Source organism: Solanum tuberosum, unplaced genomic scaffold, assembly GCF_000226075.1.
Source record: "Solanum tuberosum cultivar DM 1-3 516 R44 unplaced genomic scaffold, SolTub_3.0 scf00241, whole genome shotgun sequence".
In the NCBI taxonomy this organism is placed as follows: domain Eukaryota; kingdom Viridiplantae; phylum Streptophyta; class Magnoliopsida; order Solanales; family Solanaceae; genus Solanum; species Solanum tuberosum.
The window spans coordinates 332474-344826 of record NW_006239165.1 but is presented as its reverse complement, the minus strand read 5'-3'; the positions used below and the strand labels follow the sequence as shown (position 1 = coordinate 344826).

The 12353-nt window shown below is 33.9% G+C and overlaps 2 protein-coding genes across 2 annotated transcripts; both read right to left on the bottom strand.

The window, feature by feature from the left end:
• Positions 1 to 680: 680 nt before the first annotated feature.
• Positions 681 to 5310, bottom strand: LOC102582001 (putative rRNA methyltransferase YlbH). The gene is made up of 10 exons (XM_006357067.2): positions 5026 to 5310; positions 4852 to 4946; positions 4572 to 4667; positions 4139 to 4243; positions 3935 to 4039; positions 3593 to 3731; positions 1827 to 1942; positions 1671 to 1727; positions 1164 to 1405; positions 681 to 1066 (listed from the first exon to the last, which is right to left on the bottom strand). Exons 1-9 carry the CDS (start codon positions 5186 to 5188, stop codon positions 1265 to 1267), a joined length of 1017 nt encoding a protein of 338 aa, XP_006357129.1. The 5' UTR covers positions 5189 to 5310; the 3' UTR covers positions 681 to 1066; positions 1164 to 1264.
• A 1432-nt stretch (positions 5311 to 6742) lies between these two features.
• On the bottom strand, positions 6743 to 11156 carry LOC102581670 (probable prolyl 4-hydroxylase 6). The gene is made up of 8 exons (XM_006357066.2): positions 10892 to 11156; positions 10711 to 10797; positions 10552 to 10609; positions 10089 to 10193; positions 8462 to 8519; positions 8170 to 8345; positions 8016 to 8076; positions 6743 to 7206 (listed from the first exon to the last, which is right to left on the bottom strand). Exons 1-8 carry the CDS (start codon positions 11005 to 11007, stop codon positions 6914 to 6916), a joined length of 954 nt encoding a protein of 317 aa, XP_006357128.1. The 5' UTR covers positions 11008 to 11156; the 3' UTR covers positions 6743 to 6913.
• Between the last annotated feature and the right edge of the window lie 1197 nt (positions 11157 to 12353).

The following is a 12353-nucleotide window of genomic DNA, read 5'->3' as shown; positions in this document are numbered from 1 at the left end:
TTGTCCATTTTGACAAATCAAGAAAGGACAATAATTTTTTTTCTATTATACCCTTATTTAAATAAAGTTGTCATAAATAAACTTATGAACTTCCCAACATTGATTAGTTATCTTGAGTTAATTTATTTTGGAATTGTAAATTGTACTATAAGGATAAAATTGTAACTTCACTATGCTAATCATTGTTGCCTTAATCTGTGTGTCATTTCTAAAATGGACAACTAAATAGGGACGGAGGGAGTATGTTCTAATCGCTGTCAGGGCCAGTAGTGTATGGTCCCTATCGAATATAAAGCTTTTAAGAAAAAAGAGATTCTGAAATATAAAAGTGTACATGAGAATATCAAAAGATGGAATGATTGCACACAAAGTTTGGCACACTAGTTTAACCCTGCACTTATACCAACCAAATTTTGAAATAATGTTGAGCTTATCAGAGTAAAGACACCCACATTCAATAGCAAAGTATTTTGATCACACTTATCTGCTCCATTAGATAAGAGAAATAATACTGAATCCTGGGGGTTCCCAATTATTAGAAGCTCATATACTGACATACTTTACTCTTCAGTTTAGAGGTATAGGAGTTAGGACAAAGAAGCTACCTCTGATATAACTCAAGGTACTAATTAACGTGGTCCATTTCCATCTTTCTTGACCTATCTTTACAAAAGAAATCATGCTCCTTATCCAGCTTTTTAATTCAAAAATTCGAAAAATACACCAGTTTTTCCATATACAACTTCGATTTGATGTTGAAAAGAGAATGCTGGACGAAATTCATGGGGATCAGATCAACACTTTGCTTCGGCATTCTCCATTAGCATAATAATGTAATGCATGTCAACCAAGGCAAGGATAAGCAAGGTATGGCATATAAATGTCACCTTAGAAATCCATTAGGTGTAAAATAAGTAAGACTAATATATATCTACATTTACTAGCAAAATCCTGCAGAAAACTCAGTGATGCCTTCTTACGGATGGATGTGCATTATGACTGAGTCAAGTACGGCATACAAATGGGGGAGCTAGGTGATGCAGAATTCCCCCAAGAAGAAATTGACCTGCAGGTTAAAGATCCATCAGATTAATCATAAGATATTCCAGGTGAGACTATTAAATGATATATCAGGACAAAGGAGCGCGCTAAAGCAAAATTACCATGTAAGTAAATGGTGAGAACTGGGGCAATCAACTGTCTGACATCATTTTACACCCTCTCTTGACTATAAGATGTGTTATGCGATCCTCATTAGCTAAATTTACGATGCCGAAATCTCCACTTCCCTAAGCAAATCCAGCTTTTCCTGCTTTCTCTTTGTCTTCTCTACATATTTCTTCTTCAGTGCCCACTTTGGTCCATATATTGCCAAATGCGTTCGACCAAACCGCCGATCAGATATCTGTAGTTTTAGTAACAATAGAAAGAGAATTAGTTCTTGTGTAGATGTATGATTGAACCATACATCCAGCTAGCTCTTCAAAACATTTTAGTTTCTGTTGAAGAGAAAACACCACCCAAACACATCTACTAAAGACAGAATGGAGAAAGCAATCAACAATATTTCAAATGACAACATCCAAAAATAAAATGTCCTAGCACATGCACTCGAGCATCAGAGGGGGATAGTGCTGTTCTTAATACTGAGAAAATGAACTGCTCAATACCTTAACAAGGCAACCGCACGAATCCAGCATGTCAGTTCTGAAAGGGTACTCCACCAGCTGAATACACAAAAATATGCTGACAATTACCACAAAAGAAATTTTTGGGCAGAAAGGAACACAATGGACTTACAAAGCACAATATACTGAAGCACTTACTATAAATGTATTCTCTCCCACTATTGATGATTTTGAAATTTGATCCATTAATATACTGTAATCAACAACAGCATATGGTGGTGTAACACTAATATAATCAAAGCTCCCATCTTCACCTGAAAAAAATAAATATAAATCCTAGATTGTTATATTTCAGTAAAAGAGCAGCAAACAATTTTCATGGTTAGATCTTTGATTTTGGAACACATCATCCCTCAAAGTTGTAACTATCTGTTTAGTTCTTGAAGACTGCCAAACTAAACAGCAAAAGAAATCACGCAAGTGAAGAAAGAGAAGAGAAACTATACGGCTTGTAAATTTTCCAGAAGTACAGGATTGGTGAAGTTAGATATAAAGGATTGACTTGCCACAATCAACAACAATATCTAGGGAACCTCCAGAAAGTCGGTTGAGCTGGTCTGGCGTCAAGCATGTTAGAAGTTAGCACCAACCATATAACCCATCCCCAAATCTGAACCTCTCTTATCACTCTCTTCTACCAGGAAATTACCAATACCAACTGCAGGTGATGAATTTTAAATGTCTGGTTAAGTTTCATTTAGAGACCTCCATGTGCAACGTTACTGACAAACAGAGGCGTATCCAGGATTTCAGTAAGATGGGTGCACGATTACGAAAAAATACTTTTTAAACATAAATTTGATCAATTTGACTTTTAGGTTCTTAATATGAATCATTAAATTTTTAAAATTATAGGTCCAAAATATATATTCTACTAGTTTTAAATTTTAATATACACATTTGATTTAATTATATAAAAAAATTTACAGTGCTAAATTTTTTAGGAATTTTCAACGTAACACACTTGAAAATTTTGAAAGATTTAAGGAAAAAAACAAAAGAAAAATTAGTTGAAACGCCAAAAGTGTAACTGATAACCACTTGGAGGGGTGTTACTCAAAAATAGAAGATATATAAATATAAGATTTAAATTTCTATCCTCACTTAGAGAGGTGCACCTGATCATCATTATCATATTATTATATGCTACTTTGAACGTGGGTTCACATATTTATATTTAAATATTTTTTAAAAATATAACACTACTATATATGATCTAGAGAGAGGAGCATGGGTTCACGTGAACCCATGGCACCCCTCTAGATACGCCCCTGCTGACAAATGACTATTGCGGTATGCAGATCACAACTACCTTTGCCGATTGTTTGACTTAAAAGATCTAAATCTATAAAGCAGTCCATATTTGCTAAACAGCATGCCTTCGAAATATGTTTCATCAATGGGATAAGGAACCTCATTAATGTTAACAGTTAGAGACAGTCTACTGTCAGCACCATATTAGGTATCAAGAAAGAAAGGCTTACCTCCAACCTGCACCTTGATTGACTTATGCAATGATAGCGAAAAAGGTATCAGTTTGAGAAAAGAGATACCATACCACAAGTGATATAAAGGCATCAGGATAGCCTATGGTTTTTAAGAATTTTACTTCAGTAAAAATGTTCAAGGCATTTCATTTTCTGTTTCCTTGGCAAACAACCCTTGTTTTTTTATATTTCCAGGGAAAGTAATGAACCTTGTTTTTTATACATCTCGGAGTGAGTAATAACCTTTTATTTTTGTACAGAATTGTAAAAGAAAACATCAGATAAAATATTTAATGAACCTTTTAAGAGAGAGAGATATCTCCTATTGGGCGTTAAATCAGAATTACTGATTCATGATACTATTAACTCCCTAACTTACTTCGCTTGTGGGGCAACATCAGGAAGAGAAACTCTTACCAAGAAAATGTTCTGCACGCTCCAAGAAGCTTTCAACACGGACAGTATGTATGACAGACGCATCAAGGAAACCAGTCCATTCTAAATTAGGCCGGAGAACATCTGAGACAACCCAAGGGTCCATCTCAACAAAATGCACCTAGGAGTTTGCAAACAGAAACATGAAACACAAATGCTATGAGAGCAAAATGACATAGAAAAACTGAAAAATATAAAGCTCCACATATCAACAGCTAACTTAAAAATTAAAATCATACAGAGACAATAAAAGTATCACTAAGCAATAAGTAAATAAAATTTAGCATATGTTCCAGAAAGGGCTGTTACAAATTTAATGCTAACCTCAGAACACCCTCGGCTGATGGCTTCTATACCAACTGATCCTGTCCCACTATATAGGTCCAACCAACGGCCAGGCCTCAAAGATGCAGGGCAACCACCGGCTGCCTAGACAGCAGAAAACAATTTTTATTTAACAACATTAAAACAGTGTATCTTGCATTACATGAAAGACGAACTGCTCTTAATGGCTAATAAGAATCTCACTTGCAAAATACCAAATGCAGCAGCTTTTACAACTTCCATCATGGGACGCACATCCATGCTCTTTGGTGAGAGCAATTTCTTCCTTCGAGCCGTCCCCCCAACAACCTGAACAAAAAAGTCCTTGTAATAGCAAAGATATCACAGCTGCTTGCTTGTCTGACAACAATTGCATCATCACATGACATGTGTACTTGGAAAATGAATTACGAACTTTTGCTTAGTAAGCTATATGACTAGCCTACCTAGTTTGGTAGGTGTAGACATGCAAAATTTTATGGTATCAAGTCCATACAATACTTGGATTAAGTATCAGTTCACAGTGGAATCTTAATATGCTTGAATTATCAACAAATGGATCATAGCAGTGAAAAAAAAGAAGGGAATTCTCCATTAGCAGCCACAGATTCAGTTAACATGTCATTGAAATGCAAACCTGAAGCAATTTATGTGTCTCCCGTGGAGGCTTAGGTTCTTCTACTAGGACCTGTTTTCCGGTTCCGCTCTTGGATTGTTCTCTTCTCTTCTTTGTCTATAACTCCAATGAAAACACCACTGTTAATATCAATTAATCAATATAACTCAATTTCTTCAATCTAGTTAAGGTCATCTGTAAGAAACATCTACATTAACGTCTATTCAGTCCCCATTTTAAATATTTTTAAAATGAAATAAATATTTTTTTTTCATAGAGGGTAAAAGAGAGAACGACGTACCTTTGGAGATGGTTCAGATAAGAACTCATCCGGATTTAGCCCGTATTGTTCAAGTAACTGCCTTTTCTTATCAACTGAGAGTTCATTGTTGGATTCTGACAGTATATTTTTTGTGAGATTAACAGCAAAAACATTGAATTTCGCAAAGAAGATAGAGGAAGCGAAACAACTTACTGGAAGAGACTGTGATAATGAACGGTCGGCGACGATTGGTTGCTGTGAAAGGATATCCGACGAGAGAAGGCTTGAAGCTAAGCAAACTGGTCTCCGGGACGATTGAGTGAGACCGAAGAGGTGAGAGAAAAGAAAATGCAGTGTGTGATGATTGAACCGCCATTTGTGTAACCCCAATTGCACTAAGCAAAATTTGGTTGAAGTGATTTTAAGCTTTATTCGTTTTAAAATTGAGGAGACACTGTTTAGATAGAGTGGAAAACTGGGGAATTATATGAGCTAAAATTGTTCTCCTTTTTTTTTTTTTAATCATGAAGATATTTTTATTTTTTACTCCACTCTGTCCCACTTTTGCTCTCATAAACACTCAAATTCACAATTACTATCTAAGCAACCTTTTTTAAAAAAAATTTATCTCACGAACCTGAGTTGCTAGTCAAATTGTAACTTTTTTTCAAAATAAAAAGCATGTTTTTGGTAGCTGATAAGTGATAAAATATTGGAGTAAACAATTACTCTCACCGTCTCGATTTACTTGTCAAATTTTTCTTAATTTGATTTCTATTTTTACTTGTCATTTTTGATAGATCAAGAAAGGACAAATTTTTTTGTATTGAGTAAATATATTTGAGATCCTATCAATTAATAGAAATAAAATGATAAACTCAGTGAGTAAATATATTTGAGATCATATCAATTAATAGAAGTAAAATGATAAACTCACCATATTAAATTTTTTTAATAGGTGTGTCAGTGTTGATAGTTTTTATTTTATTTATATTAAAATAATTTAATTATCCTTAAATATATCAAAATGTAGTTACGTGAAAAAGGTTGAATGATGAAATTTTTCAAATTTTTTTTTAGGAGTTTTGTTTTGGGAAGATCATTTCACGATTAAAAAAAATGAATATTAAAAACATTAGTTACATCAAAATTCAAAGGTGCTTACAGGATAAAATTACTTTTAATTTTTTGTTGATTTTAACTTATAACCACATGTGTTTAAAAAATACTTATAAGCTAATTTCCCCAACTTACACATTTATACAAATATCCTCAATATTACAAATTAACTAGCAACTTACGATTCATGACTAAAGACCACTACTGATATTGAAGTATTCTTATCTCTTGATAAAAAGAGAATCTGAGATAAAGTTTACATAAAATAACATGCCTTCCTAAAAATCATAAAATCAATTCCAATATATTTATTGATTGAAATATAATTTCGATGGCCTACCCCTTGTGGACAAAAAATGGTAGAGTATTGACTAGTTATAAGTTTGGTCACTTCTTGACTAATCCTTTTGTGCACTTGAATTCCCTTGGCCTGAAGATATTAGTATCTTTAGAGGAGTTTTGGACCTTCTCTTTTTTTTCTTTTTTTCTTTTTCTTTCTCTTTCTACTATAGCTTTTTCCATTTCAATTTATGTGACACTGTTTAATTAAATACGATTTTTTTTTAAAAATGAAGATTTTTGAACTCTCGCCACTCACCAGCATATTTACCAGATAACTCTGGTAACCAATAACTCAGATAGATGAGTGATTTTTTTTATTTCATTTAGACTTTGAACCTCATAATTCTCCTTCCACATTATTAACCATTAGGAGGCCAAACCCTTGGGTGCCTGCTTAGTACAATCATAGACAGAAAAAACAGGGCAGGCAAATTTGAGGGTAATATCAAAACTTTGATCTACTCAGTGCTACTACAAAAGTAATCAGTTCATCAATCCACCATGTTTCGAAAAGATCTCCTTACTCTAAACTGTCTAAGAGGGTACTAAATGTACAAACCAGGATATACAAAGAATGTGGATAAACTTGCTCAACTACTTGTATTTATATGTAATAGAAAATTTTGTCTACATATTCCTGTCAGGAGCAAACCTTACAGCTCTTCCTACAATGACCTACAGAATTTCCAGAACCCACCATGTATAGAGGATTTTTTTCACATTCACCATTAATAGCCCACTGGGAGCAGTTTGGGTTTTGATCTTGGCATTCATTATTAAATAGAGTCTCAAAGGACCTCACATGAATCCATTTAGTAGCAGACCACTTCTCACCTTCGATAACAGGGCAGCTTCCATGCAAGCTTAGAGGATCAGTTGTTGCATCGAGATGAAGACTGAAAAACAACAATGCATCACCCTTCCTAGGTTTCACTGCAAATAAGGCATGAACATATCGAAATTGAGAAGTTAATTACAAGATTTATTTCAGTGGTTTTATTTGTTGTTATAATGACAAGCTTTATTTCAGTTCTACTGTGTTAACAACATTTTTTTTCCCTTTAAGCATCTTATGGTGGTCTATGAAACAGGATGACGTGTTTTGTACTGATTCCTCCATCTTCTATAAAAGTCCTTCAGATTCTTTTCACTATATGGAAGGGGGATGACAGGAAGACTCTGGTAAACTGATGGTGAAATGGATAACTACTGAGATTGCTCTCTACACCTAGCCAACGTGAAGCACAATCAAAATGGCATACCACAGCAATTACGTTGCTTTCCATTAAAACAAGGAGAATCAAGAGAATATGAAAAAAGATACTGAATGTTGAACCGTACAGTAATGACTATGCAGTCCAGTCAGACAGGGGAAAGAAAGGACTCATGCAGCTAATAAAATCCATCGACCAATAGGATCCCATGCAAAAAAGCACATTATTAAGTCGTTTGCACAATTGTGGAGATTTTACCATAACCATACTACAAGACATTTCCATGAACTGATGGACATGAAGAAAAAGGGACATGTTTAAAAAGGAACATGTTATTTGCATTTTAAGCACAAGCAAATGCTCCATTACAGAGAATTTGCAAGAGCACCTCCTTTATCTTCTTCCCTATTATGCCTCATCATGAATCCATATATATGCACTTTCAAAACAATGGATAATACATGAATACTGATGGGACCCTCATAAATATAGATGCCATACTCAAACTATTCATCGTGTGAAACATACCTGCATATCCATTTTTAGCACAATCTGACCAGTCATCACCCTTTGGCTGAGATTTTTTTGCCTGCAGGTTTCACGTTAATGAGGAAAAAAAGAAAATACTGCATCATAATCGCCGGCATAATAGAAAAGGATTAATCATACAATTACTGGTTACCTCTGAATTAGGAAAAATGGTTTCCCCACCCTTCTCTACATCTGACAAATACATAAGAACAGTAGCCACCCGATGACCACCTAGCTCTTGATTGACCTTGTCGTGGAAATAATCATAATGTGGCTCATACTTTTGGCCATGTTCATAATGCAGTATTTGAATAGATTCCCCATTCTCTGTATACCAACTTAATAAATTAAGAATCTCGCTTACGGATATATACACGTATACATTACAGACACATGAGACAGTGAGATGAAAGCCACTTAACATCATTGAAGCACTGTAGTACCTTTAGGAAGGAATGTCCAGGAAGCTATCCTAGCCTCCACATTAGCCACTACTTCATCCTTATAAAAAGAAAAACAAAACAAATGTCAGTGGTCTCTTTCAGCAAAAATTACATAGACTAATATTAATCCACTGGGGAAAAGTTTTTGAAGTGGAGAAGTAAAGCGGCATAGGTAGAGATTCAGGAATTCAATTTCAATTCAAGACAGAGATACTTGAACTTCCATATAGTCCATATGAGGATATGAAATTACAAGTATGCCCAGCTGAAGAAATAAGCAGGAAAACTTCGGGGAGAAAATATAATCCGAAGGAAGTCACTGACTCAACCTGAAGGGGATGTAAAATGACAAGCCATCTCTAAGGGTTTCTAAAGCCATTAAATGTCAACAGCATAATGCTCAAGAGTGGTTTCCAATACTAGAGTATAGATCACTGAGGGTTCACGTTATGCTTGGTTCACTCAATGGTACATGATTAATGATGCTACCAATTTCACACAGAATGCATATGAACTAGTAGAAACTCTAAAGTACATATCAAAGTATGTTCTAAGTTCTCAGTCATGTAACAGTTGTCCGAGTTCCAATTATTTTGCAGCATCACACTTGGTGTACTGTTTGTATTGACACTACCCCAGAAGCTGAATCCTTAAATAATCTTCAGACGTGCCATTAGTATTTAAGAAAAACCTGAAATACCTAAAAAGGTACAATTTTCTGCATATAAACTTCATTTATTTTTTCCAGTTTTAAGTCTTCTCTAACAGGATTAAACTTTGACACAAATTCCTTGGAACATGGTAATCAATCATATGTTGATAATTAGTCCATTATCATCGGATAACAAAGATTAAATTACCACTTTCTAGTCTCTTCATCTAACAAATAGCCAAATTGGAAGTATGATCTTGATGAAGGAAAGCAGATCATATCCTATCACTATCAAAATGTTTATTGGGTCAAACAGGCAAAGTTCCACAATACCACAAGGTTAGACCCTTTCACGGGAAATATTAACAAAAGATGGTCAGCTAAAGTTATATTTTTTTATGAAAAGATGGTCCGCTAAGGTTATTAGGAAGTTTAAACACTAATTTCGTATTAAATTGATCGTTAGAAAGGGCTCCAAAACTAAAGATCCAGAAGATTTAAATCTTGTTATCCAGTGATCATCTTTGTAGTGTAACCAATGAGGTTCACAACCAATTGAAGATGCTTCTTTGTGAGATCTGTCAACCTCTTTCTTTTTTGTTTTGGTTTCTTACAGTGTCGGTACCTGCTTCAGGCCCCAATTCTATCCCCAAGGCTCAACCCGAGACCTTTGTTTAAGGTGGAGGGATCAGATACATACCACACAACCTTTGGTGGTGCCCAGCTCTTTCACATACAAATGGTTTCATAAATATGAAATAAGATGTGATACCACTGTTTCTAAATGACAAATTCTGATAGTAAAAATAGAAATGGAAGTAACTAGAAAACAAAATACTTAATACCAAAGGCATCACAATATAATATTTAACTGGCACAAGGAAGATGACAGAACACATCTAGTTTATACAACACAAAAGAGGGAGGAAAACCATCAAACATTTGAAATTCAAGACAAAGTAGGATTTTGTGAACCTGGCCCTTGCTAAGAAACATGCCGGAGCTTGTCCGAACTTCACTCTCTATGCTCTTTCCTGACTCATTATCAGCCACCATAGACTTCTCCAGCTTATCTTTAGCCTACTCATTCAAATTTTGAAAGAACATAAACAACATCAAGTGAGCATAAACTGCTATGTAAAAGAGAGATCTTTCAGCACCAGGGAATTAGACAGTATCAAATAGCTAGAATTGAGACTTCATTATTGTTACTCCGCATACAATGTGTCCACTGTTCATCAGGTGCATTTTCATTCTGGTTTGAGATTTATTCATCATTCATCCGTGTAGATAGTTCATTCATTAATCTTAATTGTCTTTAAATTGTTATAAAAACTAATCTGAGATTGACGCTAGTTGATTAAGTGATAGCACATTTTTTTCTCAGAAAGAGCAACAATCATGCATTTCTTATTTGTACTACAGGAAAAAAGCTGACCAGAGTAACGAGATGATCACACTCCTCATCGGTCAAAAAATTCCTATATACGAAAGCCCTGCACAATTCATCTCATTATCAGAGTCACTTGAATATCAATTAGACGTACGCAAAATGCATTTACACAAACAAATAGACCAAAAAAGGAGATAGAAAAACCTCGGTCGCCAGGAGATTTGCGTCACCCGAGTCGGATCAATTGTAGAAGACGATCCACCAGTTACCAATTTCAGCACCGACAATTTTCTGAAAATAAAAGCACAAATGCTTAATACAAATAACGTACATTTTAAGCAAAAAAAATCAACGAAAAACATAGAAATAGAAACGGAATTCATACGTTTTTCTATCGCCATGCCCACCGGAAACCCGAAGAGGTGTAGAACTAGAGAGATCAGAGAAAATGGAAAGTAAACAGAGAAAAAGCAGAAAGAGAAGAGAAAGTTGACGGTCCATTGGGAAGTTACGAATGATGTTCGTGTTTTTGGGTTTAATATTTCTTCGTGCTCAAGGGTTTCGCTTCTTTACTTATTTATATACTTCTTTTTTATCAGAACTCGGATCATGGAAAATGAAAGAAGAAAAAAAAAAGCAGTAGCAGATCCCTGGTCTAAGTTAACAGATGCGTTATTTTCAAAGGTTCGGCAGTGCGCCCATTGAATTTTATTTCAGTGGTTACAAGTCAAAGGTTTTTTCTTTTTTAATTTGGTGTCTGATATTTGTTTTGGAGCTCGCTTAGATTTAAATTCGTGCTAGAAAATTTCATATTGAGGATAAAACAATTTTTAACAAAGATGATTACATACTCACATAAATTTAAATCAAGACATCTGATTAAAGATGAAAAAGTGTTTATTACTTCACCACAACCGGTAGTCAAAGGTCTTCTTTCCGGAACGTTCAGCCCAACTACTTGCTTTTAATAGGCTAATTAGAGTATTACTTTGAGAGTAAAATACAAGGAAAAAAGATAACCATATTCGTCTCTGCCTTAGCATTTAGTTCTGATCTAAGGGAAAAAAATTATAACCATTTTAGTTTGGTTGGAAAAAAATTTCATTTTATTTAAAAATTAATGCCTAGTCATAAAAATTTGAAGTAAATACCCCAAATTCTATTTTTATTTTCTTACTATATTTTTCTTTTCAAATTTATCCTAATAAAATATGTATATATTGTCTAATTTAAATTATATTTATTTTTAAGTCATATTTCATTTTTAAAAAAAATACATTCAAACAACAAAATATTATTTACAAAACTATAACCAAATATAACTTTATTTTCAATTCCAAATAAAGTGATTCAAATTATATTTTTTGTGCAAAGTACTCCCTCCTTACTTGTCTAATTTTTTTTCCTTTACTTGTCTCTAACAAATTCATAAATGAAAGGGGTACTTTTACTAATTTACTCTTTATTCATTTGAATACACTCTATCTATGTGTCTTGTCTATTATTATCAAAAGTAATAATGAAAGAACTTTTTTGAAACTTTACAATACTTATACTTCAAAGAAAATTACTTTTAATTTTAAAAATAATTAATTAGGGATAAATATTTCTCCTTATTTAGAAGTGAGAGTTGGAAAGGACCAACATTGCATTAAAGTACTTGTACAATGTTGGTCCTTCCATTGCATTAAAGTACTTGTACATATATAAGTGGGCCCCACCTCCTTCCACTTAAATAATATTCTTCAACCTTATCATGGTAAAAGTTGAATTTATTATCCTTTTCATTTAATTTTATATGATATTATTTTTTCCTATAAAATCATTATATATGTTTTAATAATTTA